This window comes from Canis aureus, chromosome 14, assembly GCF_053574225.1.
Source record: "Canis aureus isolate CA01 chromosome 14, VMU_Caureus_v.1.0, whole genome shotgun sequence".
Taxonomy (NCBI): domain Eukaryota; kingdom Metazoa; phylum Chordata; class Mammalia; order Carnivora; family Canidae; genus Canis; species Canis aureus.
In genome coordinates, this window is record NC_135624.1 from 32335469 (window position 1) to 32356098 (window position 20630).

The following is a 20630-nucleotide window of genomic DNA, read 5'->3' on the forward strand; positions in this document are numbered from 1 at the left end:
TTGTTTCAGGACAGTCTGCACAAAAAGAACTTCTTTATAATTCAGATCTCTTGCTGCATTTCTAAGCTTTTGTCGAATGAAATATTTATATATATATAACCTTCACTAGCAGAGACAATTATCTCAAAATCACTACTGCCAAGTCAAGAATTCTTAGAAATCTCAGAAAGCCAGATACCTTCTGAGTAGCATATGAACTTCCAGTAAAAGTAGTTTATAATGTCCAATCATCTTTAGAGTTGACTCATTCTAAGAAAGCAGCATATAAACCCATATAACACAATGAGAATAACATTAGAAATGTGAGCAGGATGCTGTGTGGACGTATGGGAGAGACTGTATCTCTCCATTCTGTTCACACGTGGCCAAGAGGTCCAATGGCGAGAAATTACTTCTGGAACAGTTACTGCTTCTGGCCCATTGAAAAAGGGATAGAGTGACAGAGAGACAAGATAAACAGGTTCGTTGGCAGGGGAAGGAAGTGAGGCTAGTGCCATTTTCAGAGTTTGAAGCACCTGGAAAAGAGAGTTTACACAGGTGTCTATTCCAACAGTTCAGGTCTCTATTCAACTAGTGTATCTAAAGAACAATGGGGGCACCTGGGTGGCTCAGTGGTTGAATGTCTGCCTTCAGCTCAGGTTGTGATCTCGGAGTCCTGGGATCGAGTCCTGCATGGGGCTCCCCGCAGGGCGCCTGCTTCTCGCTCTGCCTATGTCTCTGCCTCTCTCTCTGCCTTTGTGTCTCTCATGAATAAATAAATAAAATCTTTTAAAAAAGAAAATAAACGACAACAACAAACTCTGAATTGCTTTGATTTTCTTCTTTGATGCTGATTATAAAATTAGAGAAAATACACAAAAAATGGCTTTCTTGTGTTTCATATGTAACAAAGAATATGAGATATTTAGTAGTAACTTTTTTGTCCCTTAAAATAGGTATATAGAATTGTCAAATATTCCAGGAGATAGAATGGTTCCATATTTATATTTTTAATGTTGGAGGAATTTAGTTCAGTGATTTCTGCCTAAGGACCGTTGTTTCAAGATAATTTGCTCACTGCTTGTTTGGTTCCACTCAAACACAGCTGTAAGTTCTTTCTTTCTATATTTGGCGATGAAATGACTGATGGCTAACTCTAACCATCTGCATGAGGAGTGTGTCGGGTGGGAGAGAGGGGAGGGGACATAGCAATGCATAGCTTCGCTGCATGGTTGGGGGGTCATCTCTAGACTTTTGGGTATCTTGTATCCCTGTCCCAATCCTGACTTTTAATTTTACATGGTCAAAGGAGGCAAAAATAGCCTATATGAATTTTCTTTGGTTTTACCAGACTTACTGCTCCCTTTTTGAGTTAACATTATGTAATACCCTCTCAACTTTTCTGAAATTAAATTCATAGGTGGCATAATCGAGCTGCATATATTTAAAAATTAATAAAATGACATAACAATAACATAAGAACTAGCTTTATGGACATAATTTATAATTATGCATTTCAATACATAATAACATAATTATGTGTTTCAATACACAATACTGTGTTCAGCCATGACTCACAAAGAGACATAATAGTCAAGTGCTTGCATAAAAATTTAGATTTACCTTGAATGTAACAGCAACAGGTGCAGAGTGATACAGGTGCATTCAATCAGTGCCTCAACTATTATGAGTAGCTTTGCCAATGGTGGCATGATTTAAAAAAAAAAGGGGATAAACTCTAGGACATGTTCATAAAAAAGAACACTTTTCCCTCATATGACATGGTTGCTTCATTCCTGGAAAATTTGAGTGTGTATTAAAACCTTGCAAAATACTTTATGCCTTGGTGCAAAACTGAGTTCTAGCCTTAGACAAGTATGAAAAGGGTTCTGACCTACATGAATGTTTAGAGGGACATTAAAAGTCATGCATGATCTGAGGCAATTCTTCAAGATACAGGACTGCATTGTGCTTCTTAGGATGTCTAGCAGTCCTTCTCTGTCCCACTAAATTGCAACAGCGCTCCACCCCAATCATGTGACAACTAAAAGTACACTCTCCTTCCTATTTCCAAAGTGCCCCTTGGTGGATGGTATTAAGTCCATTGAGAAGACTCCTCTGTACGATTCACAAGCCAGGAATCATTTACATAAGACTTCATTTCCACTTTTGTCTTTCAAGTTGTTTTATTGGAGGAGTCCCTTATTCAGTACCAATTAAAATGAGGGAATCATATTTTCAGGATAGACTGATGAATTCTTAACAAACGGGAGAGAGTGGATCGAATCTATGTTTTCCTTTATGTATCTATTTTATTTCAATTACAAGCAATGTCAAATTTTCACTGATGTTAACAATAGATGTCAATTTTTCCCTCACTTAAGGCTTGTGGGTGAGCATGGGCTCTGCTAGGGTTCAGTTAGTTAGCTCTAGGCCGAAAGTCAGAAATTAGGTCCCTGGTATGGCCACTGCTGTTGGACATGATTTTCCTTATTTTGAACATCACTATATCACTAGCAGCTTCTCATACAGTCTTCAGGGACAGAGAGTAGTAAGTGTGGCTGAGAAGAGCACTTTTGCTGGAAGGGAGACAGGGAATGGGAGTTTCTGACATTTTTATCTTATTTGGTGTGAGTTTGCCTCCAAGACTCATAAGGTGGGTGTATCAGTCAGTTTGTGTTAGGTTATGCTGTGTAACAAACAACCTCCAAACTCTCAGAAACTTAAAACAGTGAATATTTATTTTCCTCCTTATACTACATATTGGTTGTAGCTTAGCAGTGAGTTCTGGGCCTCAGCACAGTCCATCCAGAATCTGGGTGACTAGAGCAGCCACCATCTCAAATATTGCTTATCCCTGTGCCAGAGGCAGAAATTTGGGTGAATTGCCTTTTAGAACGACTAGCTGGCCAAAATTCACTTCCAATTTCATTTTATTAGCCAGACAAATCAAATGGCCACGCCTAATTCTCAAGAGAAAGTGTAGAAAGTATAGAAAGTACAATCCTGTCGTGTGTCCAGAAGATCCAGGGCCTACACGGTGTGCTGCATTAATGACAACCGTGACCGTAAGCTTTCCAAACATGGAAAGGGAGTTCAGATGCTGGGCACATCCAAGACCAGACCAATGTCCACCAGAGACTGTCTTATTTCTATCTTTTCTATATATCGCCATGCTCAGTCTAGCTCAGCAGCTATTAGTAACAGAGTAAGTGCTGAATGAATGTCTCTGGCATAAAAGGATATGAAAATAGTTGTTTAAATCACCAAATCTCACTATAATTAAAGCTTAAAGAGAGATACGTTGCTATTTTAACTCCCCACTGTAAAGCATGATAAATATAAGTGTTATTTGTATGCAATGTTGCATTTAGAAAGCTTGAGATCCAGAGTGGTACATTGGAAAGAGGGAGGAGAAAAAAAAAAAGATTTTCATCGCAACATTGCTCTGAATGGCTTCACTCGTTGGTTTCCCCCAGGGTGGGGAGCTTTGGGCTTCACACTTTGTCCTGTGCCTCGCACAGGGTTTGGCACAGGGTAAATATTGAGGAAAGCAGCTCTGCAATCCTCAGCTGGGGGGAGGGGAGGTCTTGGGGAAGGCACCTCAATTTACCCACAGGTTCTTCAGCCGCACACAACACACATGCATGCTAGCAATGCCTGCTTTCTGTGTTGTTAGGACTCTCATGCAGTGAGATTGTGCAAATGTGGTTGTCAGGTGCACTAACAGCGCAGTGTCCACGCAGGAGCTGGCTGTTTGCAGGCCATGGCAGTGACCACTTGCTCCCCTCTACTTGTGCAATGCGGTGGATTTCTAAGCAAGAGTGTCGTGCATTTACATAAGTTTGCCCAAGGCGCTGGGGTTGAGCCGGGGAAACCCGTCGCCTATCGCGTGGACAGTAACCATGCCCCTCAAAGGTCAAGCACTTCCCATCCCCTAAGCGGGCTCCCGGAGCGCGCTTTCTCGCGCTCGCTAATCACGGCCCCTCCCGCGAGCCGTCAGCCAACCGCGGCAAAAGCCCCGCCTCCCGGGGCGGCCGTCCAATCGGCTGCGCAGCCCGGGCCCAACCCTCGCGAGTCACGTGACGCGACCAGGCCCGCTTCCGGCGCGTCGCGGGCGGCTGACGTCGCTGGGCCCGGCGTCGCGTCAGGGCTGGCCGGCGGCTGCAGCGGCGGCGGCGGCGGCGGCGGCGGAGGAGGAGGCGGAGGCGGCGTCGGCGTCGGCGGCGGCGATGGCAGCGGACACTGAGCGGGCTTGAGGGCTCGGACCTGCTACCTCCCGCGCGATCTCGGGCCCGACCCGGCGCTGCGGCCCCAGCTCGCTCCCCTCCTGCTTCCTCCCCGGCCGCTGCCTGGGCGGAGGCGGAGGCGGAGGCCCGGGCTGGCCGCCCTGCTCGTGCCCCGGCTCGGCCCCGGACGGCCCGGCTGCTGTGCGGAGAGGAGGCCGAGTCGGTAAGAGGCGGCGGCGGCGGCGGCGGCGGCGGGGCCTGGAGGCCGCCTGCATCCCGTCGGGCGCCCGGGACGCCCCCGCGCCGGCGTCTCTCCGCGGCCCGCTCCCGGCTCGCGTCCCTCCCCTGAACTCGCCGGGGCCCTATTGTCTGGGCGCCGCCGCTCCCCGGCCCCCCCTCCCCTCCGCTCCCCTCCGCTCCCCTCCCCTCCCCTCCCGCTGGCGGCCGGACGGCTGTCAAACCTGGGCGCTTCTCCGGCTCCGCGCCCCGGGTGGGAGCCCCTCCCGCCCCTCCCGCCCCTTCCCGGGCCCCGCAGCCATCCTCTCTGACCTTTGGTTCACTTTCCCGCTGTCGTGTCTTCTTGCTGATTTTTCTCTATCCTCCCAGTTGTCATCTCCTGCAACGTTAACCATCCAGGTCTCTCTCTCTCTCTCCCTTTTTGTTATTTCTTGCCATTCTCGTTTGCGTTCTCTTCTTGTTTATGTTCCTCCGTCTTGCCTCTGTCCGCTTTTCTCCCCCTGCTTCGAGTCTCCCCCCTCCCCGTCCCCCTCCCCGTCCCCCCTCCCACCGCCACCAGACACCGGCTCTGCCTTCTCCTTAATTCAGATCCCTTTTCATTCTCCTCTCTCCGCTCAAGGAAAGGGAGATCGTGCCTCATCCCAAAGCATCCAACCTGGGAGTCGGTGTGTCTTCATCCCATTTCCATGGATGGGGTCGAGGTTCGATTGTAGAAAGTAGTGCAACTGGTAAACCACCTCTCCTTACGCTCTTCTTGGGAAGAGCAGTAGAAAAAGTCGGGTTAGGTTGCCACAGAAGTGTTGAAAGTACCTGCCTCCTGTGTTACACACTGACCAGACTCTAAAAAAAATATTCATGCTTTTGTCCCTTTTACACCACATACCCTCTGGCCTAGCTTCCCATGAACTCTCACGTACTAATTTTTGTTCTTGCCATGACCAGAGGCCACTCTCCTCCCTGTCATGAGTATATAGGTTGGATTTTTATGTATTTTACGGCAAGTACTGGTGTTTTGTTTTTGTTTTTTGTTTTTGTTTTTTTACCTCTTACCTATTTAGATTGTTTCAAAGAGGAAAGGACAGTTGGGTTTTTATGTTTGCTGTTATGTTTTTGTCCCTTTTGAATGGTGGGCCGACTATGAAATGCTGTAGTTGTAACACTTTTCCTTTTTTTTTTTTTTTTGTTTTTTGTTTTGCCTTGTTTTTGTTTTTACCCAGGGAGCGCATCGTCCTATTAGTGATTCTAAATATCAAAAAGGTTTTAGGGATCTCTCTTTCCCCCGCAGTTAACACCAGGTTCGCATGCCTGATTTCCAGGCTCTGTTTCTGATCGAGCCTGTCTCAAAGGGCATTCCTATTCCTCAAGTACTGATCAGTGAAGACGGCTCCCTCGGGGGTTCTGGTGTCCACCGTGGCTGAAAGGAGAGTAAAGAGTGCGCACCTCAATGACATAGAGAGCAATAGATTCTCTTTTGTAGTTTTGTGTGTGTGTGTGTGTGTGTGTGTGTGTCTGTTTGAACATTATGACCACTTGTATTTGTCCGATGTGGGCGCTATACTGAAATAGAGTAGAAATAAGTTCTCAGTTAAAAAAAAAAAAAATCCAACATCACTGTTGCTCATTGAATGCAAAGTAGAAGGAAGAAATTTCTGTTGCAACTTTATGTGTTAAATTAAAATTATTGAATCATCTACCAAAGTGGGAAGTCAGAGGCAATGAAAAATCCTCCTGACGGAGGAGTGTGTCCTGCCCCTTCTTTATATGCTCTCTCGTGTCTTGTCCAGGGTGGTGTGCTATGAGGCACTCAGATGTTGGTTGAAAAACTTCATTAATTTGTCTTCTTAAGAATTTCAATAGTCATGTTCCAGAGCACTCAGGTGTCTTGACTTTTCAAAGACAGAAAACTATTTTCAGCTGGTGTGGAGAATTTTCTTGGTTGTTTTCAAGTTAAAACGTAAAGCATTTTGGCTACTAGCAAGTTTTAGTGCCCATCTGTTTGTTCTTTTCAAGTAGTTCTTCTTTATGTCCTTTTCCTTGATTCATGATTAAGATTGCCTGCAAAGTGTGTAGGACTTTACCTACAGATGTTGGTAATCATCATTCAAATTTCCTTAAAATTTGGCAGTTATTTTAACTTCTCATGCAATGCTTTTAAAGTTCTGTTTTATTCCCTATGCATTTTATGCATCAGAATCTAACTTTTTTTTTTTTTTTTTTTTCCTCTTGAGGTAGTGAAAAGAAAATACTGAAGAATAGGATCTCAAGATGAGTAAAAAGCCCCCAAATCGTCCTGGAATCACTTTTGAGATTGGTGCTCGTTTGGAGGCACTGGACTACTTACAAAAATGGTATGGAGAATATGGAGCTGTTGGTGGAAAGCACGACATTGGTAGCCTTAAACATGTTAGTCAGTTGCTCTTCTTTCGACTGTGGCAGAAACCTTAGCGTATTCACATTTTGAATACACATGGACATTATTTTTTTAGTTTTCTTGCCCTTCAGCAGACTCTGTAGGTTTAGCATTTCAGAGCTATATTTAATCGGGATCATTTTTTAAGGTGTTTGAGAACTGAAAATAATTACCTAAGATATGAGGTATAGAGAGATTGTCCACACTCTTTGTGTACTTCATGTAAGCTATGGTGGTGGTACGAGAGATGGAATTAATTCAGATAACCAACTTTCCCAGATTTGCATAAAACTTAATATCGATCTGTTTTCTTGGCCTGTGTCAGAGGCGATCTTTCAAAACACAGAGGATGTTGATGGTTAGCACAGTCACTATTCAACATCCCATCTAAAAATAAAGTTTACCTCCTCTTTCTCCAGGGGGTAGTGAATTAAAGGCAGGTTGTTACTGTTCCGTACTAAATGGGCAGTTCTTTCAGACCTTTTTTTATTTCTTCTGTTTTGGCCATGTGTGATGGGTTGTGAATTCAGGGTCCTGCTAGACCCTTAATAAACGGTGTAGGGATAAAACCACCACATGGGAATGAGAAAAGGAGAAACGACACGGAAGGGTCCCTAGGCCACAGTAGGGTTGACAGGGATTCCCTCTTCTAGGAAATGCTTTCCTTGTTCCCCTTAGCTGCCATCTAGTTCTTGTCCCTGGGAGGAAGTTTCCTCTTGCTGCCATTCTCAGCTCTCTCCCTGAGAGGGGCATTTGAAAGTTCCTCTTTGATCCCTGGGGTTGTCTGGGTTCTCTTGAAGCCCATTTATTTTGATGAGAGATCTGGCAGCTTAGTGACTCTGGGACTTTATCCACTAGACTTTTTGGCATTTTCTCTTGCTACAACTCCCTTAAAAACACGGTGGGCATTTTGTAAATTTGCTCTTGATTGATTTGCATTAAGTCAACCTCCTGAGTTGGCAGTGGCAGGCAGAGAAATCTTGTTTAGTCATGACATTTGACTTTAGACTGGTCTGGGGATTCTGTCTCTCAGTATGTGATTTTAGAATTCTGCATCTGTCCCTGATCCCCAGGTTAATGGGCTCTGTCTTAGGCACTGCCCTGGGACATTTTGAAACTACAGTTTCACGTGGGAAGGCAATTATTTGGCCCCATGCCTGTAAGGTGCATCTCAGGGGGGAGTTCTTTTTAGGGGACTTATTGTTAAACTCATCAGATGGAGAGTGTACATAGTACTTCTCAGGTGGGGCTTGGGAGCAGACAGTAGCATCCCTCGTCATCATGAAACTAAAAATTATTTCCAGACATGGTGGAGTGTTCACGCGTTGGACATGCAACAAAAGATAGCAGTTTAGTTGATAATTGGCTATCTCTGGTTCTCATTTGACCAAAAGAAGCTTTTTGCTCTGAAGGCACACTGTTAAATCTCCATGTGGTATGAGAAATGATACTTCCTTTGATGCTAATCTTAATTAACTTTTCAGGGTTTTTATTTTTATTTTTTTTTTTATTACTGGTTTTTGAATCACTTATTAAATCATATTAGTATATTTTCTTAGGCTTTCGAACTGACAAAGTTGTGATTGAAATAGCTTCCAGTGTTGGAAGAGCACAAAGTTTATTAGTTTCCTTAGAGATTTTCAGGGATATTAACATAATTTCGGAATTAGTAAGAAATTTGCTTCTAGTGGTGAAATATTTTCTGATTCAACAGCTGTTAAATTGATGATCCAGTAGTTAAAATAAAAAGATTATAAAAAAGAACTACTTTAAAAATCAAGCCTGAATGTACTTTTAGAGTATTTGGAATTTGAAAGAAAAAGTAATTGTAGCTGAAAGCTTTTTCATTGTCTTATGCTCTGCACCAAGGAAATTTATAAGTGCTTAAGGTGATAACAGGCATGTGTACTCATTGATGAAGTTTAGCTTTTATTTTAGTGACCCTAATAGTAATGGTCTCTTTTAAGTAAGTAAACATCAGCCAAAATAATCACATGGTAATCACTGAAACTTATCATCAACTTGACTTTTTATGAGCTCATTTATATGAAGATTTTTAGCATTCTGTCACAGTTGGAATTCAGAGTATCGTATATGTGTATTCTAGGTAGTTGAAGGAAATAACTTTTTTATCGTGACTTTGTTTATTGTTGGTAGTCTTAAGAACTAGTTAGCCTTGGGCAATTCCTTTCATTTAGTATTAAAGTACTATAGGACAACTAATTAATTGCTTAAGATTTACCTTGTTTTATATGGGCACAAGAGAAGTTCTATGAGAGACACTACTCTTAACAGATTTTATTTTTAAATGAGATACTAAACTTTATTCTTCATATCATTACTAGTTAATGGCCATTCTGTATTTCATATAAATGCTGCAGATTTTTGCTTTATATCAGGTAAAAGTGTAGAAGGATGATTCAAGTGTTGAGAAAGAAAATTTTAATATTTTTGTGAGGGGTTAGTCACTGAAAATATACTGAAATGATTCCCCTTCCTCTTCCACCCTCCCTTCCTATTTTCTTTCCTATTCTCTTCTGTTGTGTCCCTTAAGAATGCTTAACCATCCACATTTATTCAGTACAATTGGAGAAGTATTGAGTTTTTATTTGACATGAATAATTTTTGAACGATTACAGGCATTGGACAGGAAGGGACAAGCAGGAGAGCAGACGGTGCTTACTGTTTCTGCACACAAGATGATCCCAGTAAGCCATGTATCTGTTATGAAGGAAACATCATCACATATTGATGTTACCTTTTTCAGAGAAGGGCAAAGGGAGAGTTGTGATAGTGGAGCACCCGAAATGTCAACCTGTCCTGTATGTAAAAAATGTTTCCTGTATAAAAAAGGAAAAGAGCTTTTATTGTGCCCTGGAAAGAAAGGGGTAAAGTCTAAATTAGGTGGGCAGAAATAAACTGAAATTAAGCTTCCACTTTGAGGTTTGGGGTAGATTTAATAGGAAGATGCAATCTGTTTTTCTTACGAAAAATACATTATTACTGCTTGAGCAAACCATATCACATATTTTTCAAAGTTCAGAAAGATACTTCATCTTTGAAAATACACTCTAGGGATCCCTGGGTGGCTCAGTGGTTTAGCGCCTGCCTTTGGCCCAGGGCGTGATCCTGGAGTCCCGGGATCAAGTCCCACATCAGGCTCCCAGCATGGAGCCTGCTTCTCCCTCCTCCTGTGTCTCTGCCCCTCTCTCTCTCTCTCTATATATATATCTATCATAAATAAATAAATCTTTTAAAAATATATATATATATATATATAAAAGAAAATACACTCTACATTTTTTTAGAGAAGTGATTTATTTTTGTTTTCAAAGTCACTTTAAAGCTACTACAGGGATCCCTGGGTGGCGCAGCGGTTTGGCGCCTGCCTTTGGCCCAGGGCGCAATCCTGGAGACCCGGGATCGAGTCCCACGTCGGGCTCCCTGGTGCATGGAGCCTGCTTCTCCCTCTGCCTGTGTCTCTGCCTCTCTCTCTCTCTGTGACTATCGTAAATAAATAATAAAAAAAAAAAAAAAAAAAAAAAAAAGCTACTACAGAAAACTCATTGGTGGTTTGATTATTTACCAATAACTAATGAATGCAGGCCCTAAGAAACCACCAAGAGGCCAGTCATCTTCAGGTCCAATATGTAGTTTTTGGATTTCCTATACTGACTAAACCTAACTCCTGCTGAGTAGTGGAGGTTGCTTAATTTTTATTTTTTATTTACTTTTGGGGCAAGGGTTGCTTAGTTTTTAAAAATGTAGTTTTACTTAAAACATAGTGTTTAGTTTCTTTTTCAACAGTCTTTAAAAGTCTTTTTAATGTTTACAGATAACACAACCATCTTGGATCTTACCTCCATCATATTTTCTATCGCACCCCTAACATTCGAATAGTGACATATCAGATATATAGTCTCTTGAATGCAGTAGCATCATAAGAATGAAAAAGGATACAGGTTGTTGATACAGGAGTGTATTTGGGGAAAGGGAAAGTTTAGAGTTGAAGTTCTATTGGAGATACTGTAAGTAGATTCTAAAGATAAAAGAGGTTCAAAGTTAGACTGTCACTTGCTGGTCCTGTAAATATGGGGAACCTCTCGATTTCAGTTGGGTTATTGGTAAAATGGAAGCACTGTTACTGGCTTTTACATAGGGGGTTATTTTAAGGATCAAATAATGTACTTAAACTTCAAATTCTACAAAATACATAATTATAAAGCACTGAGGTAAATGCAAGAGAAGAGGGAGAGCTGAAAAAGAAATCTTTGAGAATCTGAACACTTTAAGTGTATAAGTTTTTAAACGTAATTTTATTTATTTTTTTAAAGATTTTATTTATTCATGAGACAGAGAGGGAGAGGCAGAGGCAGAGACACAGACACAGGCAGAGGGAGAAGCAGGCTCCGTGCAGGGAACCTGATGTGGGACTCGATCCCGGAACTCCAAGATCATACCCTGGGCCAGGGGCAGGCGCTAAATAGCTGAGCCACCCAGGGATCCCCTTAAACGTAGTTTTAGTATTGACATGAGAATGGCCTGGAATGTAGAAGAAAATCATGTCGTTGTAGCTGGCTATAAACCATCTTTTTGAGGTGATAAAATCTTTTTGTTTCTGCGGAGCTTCATAGTTTACGAAGTACTCTTGCAGATATCCTATCTAATCATTCTGAATACTGTTCAGTGAGAAAAGTGTTAAACTGGTTTGGACTACTGATTTAACTTCCATCTTTTGATTGAAAATAGTTACTCTATAGCAAGTGACCTAGTTATGAAAATAAAACAAATCTAGTAATATGCCCCAAATATTTGAAATACAGAGTTAATACATTCAGATGAGTTATGGTCTTCTGACCTTTTTTGGGGGGGAATATTTCTAGTTCTCTTCTAGATCTAAAGGAAAGGAAAATGAAAAATAAAATGTAGAGATGTCTCCAAGTATCAGAGTTTGATAGAACAGTGTAAATTTGAATTGGCAAATGCTGTTTCCACACATGGGGAGTTTTTTTGAATTATATGGAACATTTGCAAATGTGAGTTTTTAAAATGTTCATGAACAGAATTTTAATAGCGTGGGAAAAATTGAGGAAATTTGGATTGTAACAAATACAAATGCTTTCTAATTTGATTAAAGTACATATTTTCTGAATAAAAAGGGTTGCTTTTTTCTAACTGAATTTATTCAGAGGCAAACATTAATAGAAATAAGTTGTGTTATCTATATTTAGAGTAGAAGAGTCCTCCCAAAAAGTAGTTTGTGGATCAAATTTAAAAGCCAGATATTTTTAAATTACATTAGGTGAGTTTGAAATATGTAGAAACCTTAAGTACTTTTAAAATAGGAAATCTTTTGAATCAAAGATTCATATTTATATATGAATAAAATCTTTATATGTTTGGCTTTCCTAACTGAATATTTGAAAAAGATTGATTCGTATTTTTGAGTCACTACCTGTCTTTGAAAGCCTAGTTTTAGCTGTAGACTCAGAAAAATATACAATTGCATTTATATACCTAAAATATTGAATTATCTATTATGAGTGGTCATAGGAAACTTATCCATGGTCTCCATCCAGATTAAGGACTCTTCTAGTAGAGAATTTCAAATTGAAATCTATATGATGTGGGTTTTTTTTTTTCTTTAATTCTGAGATTTTTACATTCAGAAAGTCACAGATTTTGAATTTTAAGATCTAAGTGAGCTCCGTTTAATCATCAAGCATCAGTGCACATTGTAGTTACTTAATTTTTAACATTTTTAACCAAAAAAAGCCCTATAAACTTTTAGTGGTAAAGGTCACTTTCTCCTTCCTCTCTCCTCAAAATATGTTGAAAGCTAGGTTAGAAGTGGGTCAGAGTACGTGTATTTATTGTAAAACACGCCTGGTTGTTGTTCTTACTCTATTATTCTTCCTTCTGTTATATTCATTTTCTATAGAGCTCTTTCCTTTCTGCTCAGTTTTTGCTTATCCTAGTTTTCTTGGAAGACGACAGAAAAGGAATATTGGAAAAACTACATTTAACTGGAACTCAGATTATGTAGGTTCTAGGTGCTGTTCTGCCATGAACTGTGTGACTTTGGAGAGTTACTCCTCTGCTTTAATGTCCTTGAAATGAGGGTGTGACATATTAGGTGATATTTCAGGTCCCTTGAATTAGAAACTCAGATCTACTTTCCATGTATTCAGGTATGATAGATTTTTTAATCTCACTTTTAGCTGGCTCATTAACACAGACTTGAGGCACAAGTAAGATACAAGTCATACATAGTTTCCTCAAAACTGCTGGTCACTAAAAAAAGAAAAATGAGTTGAAAAAGTAGAGAAAGATGAATCTAGTTTGTAACAAAAATAATAGTTTTGAAGGTTGGAGTGTAGTGGTATTGGGCACGTTGTTACCCTTTCTCCAACCTGTTCTCCCACTCATTTAAATACTTTCATTGTTTAATTTTGAAATTACTTAGTATCATAACTATTGACTTAGAAAAGTATATTTAACCAGTAGGATGCTTTAACTCCTTAACTTTTCACATGGTAACAATTCACTAATTGATTCTTTTACAAAGTTCATTGATGCTGTAGTTTTGAAAGTGATTCAGGTGAAGTCCGGAAGAGTGATTCTCAAACTTTAGCTTCCTCAGATTCACTGAAACATAGGTCACTGGGCTAACATCCCAAACTTCTGATTCAGTAGGTCTGAAGTGGGGCCCAGTAGTTTGCATTTCTAAAAAGTTTCCCAGTGATGCTGATGCTGCAGGTCTGGGGACCTCAGGAGAACCACTGGTCTTGAGCGTATACAGAATTATTAACCCAAAGATAAAGTTTTTTAGTTGGATAGCAATGGAAATATCCAGAATGATTTTTGAATTTATATTCTGTTTTTATTTACGTTAGTTGTAAGAAGTAAAATGTAAATACAGAGCAAAGTGATGGATGATTCAAACAAACAAAAAAAATTTTTTTTTGCTGTTTCTCAGTAAAATAGAGCATACTGACCTCTATGTACTTTGATGGGCTTCAGTTCTCTTGCTCTTCTGCTTTCTGAGATCACCACTACATGACTGGGTAGTTGGGATTTAGATCCTTTTTACTAAGGGTGAGAGGAAGACAGACTGTCCCTGGTTATAGTTAATTGTGGATTGCCGTTGCGAGATTGTAACTTCTATAATGATTCAGATATGCAGAAAATATTCATTATGTCACTTGAATTTTATAAGAAGCCTGTCAAGTATGGGATGATCTTTACCAATTTAGAAATGACAGACCTAAGGTTTGGAGATATTTGGTGTTTTATTCCAGTTCATCATCTAGTCAGAAAAGTCATCTTATAGCCAGGTTCCTTTTTTTTTTTTTTTTAATTCTTTTTTTAAATTTTTATTTATTTATGATAGTCACAGAGAGAGAGAGAGAGAGAGAGAGAGAGAGAGAGGCAGAGACATAGGCAGAGAGAGAAGCAGGCTCCATGCACCGGGAGCCCATGTGGGATTCGATCCCGGGTCTCCAGGATCGCGCCCTGGGCCAAAGGCAGGCACCAAACTGCTGTGCCACCCAGGGATCCCCAGGTTCTTTTGACTCTAAGTGTGCGGATCTCGTTACCATAACTTATTGCCTCATATGGACACCCTCAAGTCTGAGCCTCAGCTTCAGGGAGTAAATGGGCTCAGCATTCATAGGCTATCTTAATTCCTGACCTTCTTTAGTAATATGTATCTATCTAGTGTTTAGAAGGACCCTGAGAGTCCAGCTTGCCAATGTCATTCTTATTCCACTGAATTAGCTTTTGCAAGGCAGGTTAATTTCAGGTCTGTCTGTCCTAGAAACTCTTCCTTCTTAAGTTTACCTTTGAATCAAGCCTTCAAGCTGATGGTTTCTTAGCCTCTTTCAGAAATATATAGTACTATAAAGTCCAGGAACCTTGGGATTATTGTGCTGTGTGGTGTGTGTGTGTGTTCATATAATGGCAGGGATTGGACCAAAAGAGAAGACAGTTTTATTTGCTTTTCTGACATTTGGTTGGAGGTCAGCTATCGTATGTATGTCATATGCATCTAACTGTTCATGACCTCATTCCTGCTGAATATTATCACTGTATTGGGAGATTCTACACCTGGCACATTAAAGTAGATGATGCTTTATTTTGTAATGGGGAGTTGATCAGAGCCATTAGTTGGGAAATAATTTATTTGTGATGATAATTCTAATAAAAAGAATGTTTACTAATTCTAGTTTTGTTGAGTAGATAGAACTGGTATCTACAGATTCTGAAAAGTTTTTGTTTTTAATTGATTTTTTAAGTGAAGGAGGAAGTATTGAGTTTTAAATATCAGTATTAAAATATTTTTAAAAGAAAAGTTAACAATATTGAAAAGACAGTTTTACTATTCTTCATAAGGCTCCCAGTTTTTAGTATTTTTAGATGTCTTTTTATTTTGAAGAATTACTAACTATCCTTATTGTCACCTCCCATAGATCATTAGCACGTAGAACTTTTCTTTTTATTAAATTGGAAATTGATGTCGGTATTATGTTATTTCACTAATTTCAATGAACTCAACTTTGAGAGAATTGTTGCAGTGAATTTGAAGAAAATTTGGATATTTAATATTTGATGTGTCTTAAAACTCTATTTTTCCATTGCCAAAAAGCTAACTTCCTTTAATTAAAAATGAATCTGTTTCTAGTACATCGTGGTTTGCTCAGGTACCAAAGTATAAGCTACTCACATGAAATGATTTTACTCCTAAAGATACCCAGCAAAGCTTTTTGAATTTTGGCAGGTTGGTAAAGAATGAACCCAAAGTTTTGGGGGATCTCATGAGATGTGGTTACTATTCAGAAAATTTTGGCAAATGAGTTTTGACTTATGAGTTGAAAACTAAGTATAGGATTATATTTGTCAAACTAGATTAGTAAATATTTTTAAAGTCACTTAGTGTTTTTCTTAGTCGAATCGCAAACCATACCTTAGATTCCTATCTTTTGGGGGTTGGGAGGGGCAAAGGGAGGAGATTGAGAATCTTAAGCAGTTTCCATTCTCAGCATGGACCCCCATGTGGGGCTTGATCTCACAACTATGAGATCATAGCCTGAGCCAAAACTGAGTTGGATGCCTGACCAACTGAGCCACCTAGGTGCCCCTAGATTCTTAAGTTTTAAATTTATATTGTAAAAACTTTGAAACATCTTAAAAGTTAAGCTACTTTCTTTTCTCAGACTCTTTAATTTTAATGCAATGTTTCATACTTAGGCATAGTTGAGATATAGTATGCTTTTTTTGAGAAATTTTAATAATAAAACGAGCCTTTTTATGCATAGATGTTTATTTTGTGCTGTATAATAAAAGCTGTTTTCTGTACTCTTGGCCTAACAAAAACTGACTTCAGATATTTTGTATCAAAAGTCCTTATATATTTAAAAAAAAAAAAAAAGTCCTTATATAAAATTGAATTTGCAAGAAAAAAATAAACATAATCTGATTCTCATATTATTTTTGTTTTCAGTACCTCTTGGTAAGAGCACCCTATTCTATATGTGTGCAGTAAGTGTGATAGGAGCTAAATATAACTTGGCAAGATGCAGAATATATATTGAATGTAAGCATAGTCTTTAAGGACAGACACTCAACCTCAGTTCAGGGATCTGCTGCCTAAATACCTATTTTTGCTTGAATAAATTACATAAGGGATCAGAGCCTCTATGACCTCCTCTCTTCAATAACCAGGAGCAGTAGTACCTAATTCAAAAAAGTTCTTTGAGGATTAAGCAAGACAATGCTTGTTAAAAGCTTATCATGGCTTTTGCCACATTGTAGGCTCTTAGTAAACATTAGCTTTAATTATAATAATAGCATGAATATTGGTTATTCTAAATAGAAATGAGTCTACATGGGAGAAGAGTCACTGCAAATCCTTAAAACTTCGATCAACAGGCATATAAACGTCTGTAACTACCTGTAGTGGTATAATAATTTTTTAAGTGCTAAATATTAAGAAACAGAAACTAAGTGGACCTCAACCTGCTGGAGTTTTGAATTTTGTGACAAAATTAAGTAACAAGGAGTTTGGTCCTGTTAGTCTGAACTAAATATATGAAGTCACAAACTTCTGGTACGAAACTGGTGGCATTTTTTTGGGTAGGTAGAGTAGTAAATTTTTTATAGTGGTGGGAGATGGTAATGAGTAGATAGGTGTAGGCACTGTGATTGGTTAGAATTGACTGAAAGAAGGTAGGGATGGCAGGAGATTGAGGTGCTAGGGAGGTAGATAGCAGTAGGAGTTTGAATCTGGGGGTCTGAAATGAAACCTTAATTTGAAATGTGGCATCAAGGCTCTAAAAGAAAACATGTGGCTAACTCTGACCCTACCTGTTCTTTGCTGCAAAGGTGTGGACAGATAGGCAGCAGGGTGGTCTGGCAGCTTCTACTGAACATGTGTCTTGGGGGTGGACACCTCTGAAAAGAGGACAGTGGGGATGATGTGATGGGATGCTTAGAATTCAGTGTTGGAGAAGATGTGATTTTGACATATAAACTAGTCTCTGAATGTTCTGGAAAGTCTAGATTCTTTTATACTTCATTTTGGGATGTCAAGTTTGAATTAATCAAAAGAGTTTTGTTTTCAGTGTATTCTTCAAGTGTGAAATAAATTAACATGCAGTAACTAAAAGCACTTCCTCTAAAAATACTATAATAGTACTAGATGACATTGTTCTTGGAGTTTAATCGGTGAGTTTATTGGGTGAGAGAATGCTTTTGAAAATTACAAAGTGTAATATAAATTTAAAACGCTTCCAGAAGCTAAAATTTAAAAGGTTGCTATGCTGTAAGAATATTATGTTTGCTTTGGATTACATTTTACATTAATTTTTATTATTTAACACATAATCCTCTTTCTGACGATTATATGTGAGGGAGTTCTTAACTCTATATTTTTAGTTCTTCTAATGTATCTTAGTCATTTTTTTATGATACTTATGTTAGAGGTCCTTGCTTATGAAGTCCTTATCCACAGAACCGTTTTGAGTTACTAATCCTAACTCCCTAAATTTCTCTAACGTTTAAATTATGTGTAAGTCAGATTTCAAGTGTGTTTCACTTTTTACTAATTAAAGACCTACTTATCTAGTAGAACATCTAATTTAAGTATTCTTTCTGTGTGCTACTGAAATTTATCTTGACTGTTTGAGCTATAACATTGTATTATAATTGTGGTAACTTATTCGATTTTCTTTTTCTCCCCCCCTCTGTCCTGAATTTGAGTTTATTGATTGGAATAATACTGTTATTTGTAGGTTTATTCCTACTTCAGTGTTTGGCACATAGTGAATTAAGAGACTCATTGTTTACTGAGTTAAATGAAACAAATGAGAAACTGTTAATTTTTAAATTTATATAACTTACAAATTTTATTATTTTATCAATATAAACAAATGACTTATTTAAAATAATTTGAATAACTATTGGGGCAAGTTTTTAAAATACTTTGCCTTTTTGTAGGAAGGGGGCACGGGCATCAAGGTGGCACAGTTGGTTAAGTTAGGGACTCTTGATTTCCATTCAGGTCGTGATGTCAGGGTCATGAAATGGAGCCCCACATCAGGCTCCTCATTCAGCAGAGAGTCTGCTTCAGGATCCTCTTTTTTTCCTCTGTCCTCCCTCTTTTCCCTCCCTCCACTCACATGCATATGCGCTCATGCTCTCTCTCAAGTAAATCTTTTTAAAAAATAAAATACTTTGCCTTTTTAATTAATGTGGCATTTCTCAGAGCGAATCCTGTTAGTCTTTAGGACATTAATAATGTTGTCTGACCTTATTCAGTGGATTGCTACCCATCAGTGAGTAGTTCACAACTCCGTCCTGTAGCTTAAGTCCAGGAGATCCTAGGGCATAAGTGTATCAAGGAATTTCTCTTGTCATTTCCTCATGGTTGACTTTCTTATCAATGCAGGTAAAACTGGCTATATCAAATAGGATGGCAAATCAGAATGAGTTCAAATAATGTTTGTTTTACTGTTAATATATTGAATATAACTTTTTTAAATAGCTACCTGCCCATTATTTCTTTTTTCTTCGAACATTAATGGGATACCTATAGTATGTGTTAATAGATAATCTTGCCTACCAGAAAGATTTTTGTGTTAATCATGGATCCCTTTATCCCTGGGTGGCGCAGCGGTTTAGCGCCTGCCTTTGGCCCAGGGCGTGATCCTGGAGATCCGGGATCGAATCCCACGTCAGGCTCCCGGTGCATGGAGCCTGCTTCTCTCTCTGCCTGTGTCTCTGCCTCTCTCTCTCTCACTGTGTGCCTATCATAAATAAATAAAAATTAAAAAAAAAAAAAAACTGTAAAAAAAAAATCATGGATCCCTTTGAAAATCTGATTAAAATACATTGAATATACTGCATCAGTTCCCTACAGTATGTCCTGGGGGTGTAGTCTCCTGATTTAGTGAGTGAATCGGGACCTGCCCATGTAAATTGATAACTGTAGGGAACTGATGCAGTATATTCAATGTGTAACCAACCTCTTTGGTTAGTATTTGGTTCTTTGATGGGTTGTGGATTTGATCTTGAATCCATACTCTGATGAACAGTCTTCTACAAGTGGAACCAGTAACAGTGTTAAAATGCTGATATTCTCAGATGAGGCATTAAAGCATTATAAGCGTTCAGAGAAGATGAAAATAATTTTGGTTCTTGATAATAGGTTTGTTCTACTCAGTAATTATAGCCACAGTTTAACCTGACCATTATTGGACTTTGACCACACTAATTCAGAAAGGGTCCTGAGGAATCAATGGACGGATTATGGTGGTAGAGTTGCATGTATGAAGATTCCATGAAATTCAGCAAAGATCATTGTAAAATCTTCTCAGTATTTCTGAATTCTATTTGTTTCCATTTGGCCTCATAACCAGTTCTTACTAAGTTTGCTTATTACACTTGCTAGGAATCAAGTGTAAAAGACATTAGACCTAGGCAAACCTAGAACAATGAAGGCAACCCCTTGTTTTCCACACAAGTAAATATAAGTTAAGCAATGCATGCATTTCAGACTGGGATTATAGTCGGAAAGGTCCATAGTGAACATTTTATGATATTTTGCAGTAACAGATTATAATGGTAAGAGAGCTCTGTATAGAATTCTGGCACTGGGGAATCACACTTCCATCTCTTTCTTTTGAACCCCTTAAGAAATGCCAAGCCAAATGCCAAGTATTTCTTTTTCTTCTTTCATTTTTTTGACTCTGAAACCCCAGTCTCCCACTTCTGAGATCTTTTCCCATCATAAATATTGGAGACTCAGCCTAATCATTGTTCTTTAACAGTTTTCCGTGATTTAGCATTTTAAAAGATGACAAAACAAAAGCATCATCACAAAAAAAAAAAAAGCATCATCACTACATCTTCCAAATTCAGTATGAAAAGTTTTATGTTCCATTCATATTCAATTATAATAAAACATAAATTGTGTATCAAAATAGTGTTGCTTTCAGTCAAGATAGAAGGCATTTGTGAATACGTTTGTTCAGTATTTTTCATTCACTGTGTATCAAAGCATTATTACTTTGGGCCATTTGTTAGAACAGGAAAATCATTTCACTGTATAGGACTATATGTTAAGTTGCCATTTTGTGCATTTTACATGATAGCAAAGATTTTAATGTTAGGGTTTTTTTCCTAAGGCAAACCAAAGTACGGGATTTCCTGTTGTTTGTACAGTGATGGGGTGTTTCATCAGTTTGGTATTACAGAGCCCCTCACTTTGAACCTAG

The 20630-nt window shown here is 39.0% G+C and overlaps 2 protein-coding genes across 20 annotated transcripts in view; one reads left to right on the forward strand and one right to left on the reverse strand.

Moving 5' to 3' along the window:
- TMEM71 (transmembrane protein 71) overlaps nucleotides 1–5256 on the reverse strand; it is a 43650-nt gene extending 38394 nt beyond the window's left edge. For 3 of the 5 annotated variants that reach the window (XM_077847309.1, XM_077847303.1, XM_077847299.1), the window contains exon 1: nucleotides 4758–4956. The gene's annotated coding sequence lies outside the window, so the exon portion shown is untranslated. Of the gene's footprint in view, nucleotides 1–4757; nucleotides 4957–5100 lie in introns of those variants that run through there. The other 2 variants (XM_077847300.1, XM_077847304.1) reach the window with 2 other exon arrangements.
- PHF20L1 (PHD finger protein 20 like 1) overlaps nucleotides 4191–20630 on the forward strand; it is an 83808-nt gene continuing 67368 nt past the window's right edge. For 5 of the 15 annotated variants that reach the window (XM_077847286.1, XM_077847288.1, XM_077847291.1 and 2 more), the window contains exons 1-3: nucleotides 4193–4431; nucleotides 5065–5173; nucleotides 6674–6793. In XM_077847286.1, the coding sequence (XP_077703412.1) occupies nucleotides 6711–6793 (83 nt within the window). In that variant the 5' untranslated portion in view covers nucleotides 4193–4431; nucleotides 5065–5173; nucleotides 6674–6710. Of the gene's footprint in view, nucleotides 4432–5064; nucleotides 5174–6673; nucleotides 6794–20630 lie in introns of all 15 variants that reach the window. The other 10 variants (XM_077847282.1, XM_077847289.1, XM_077847294.1 and 7 more) reach the window with 7 other exon arrangements.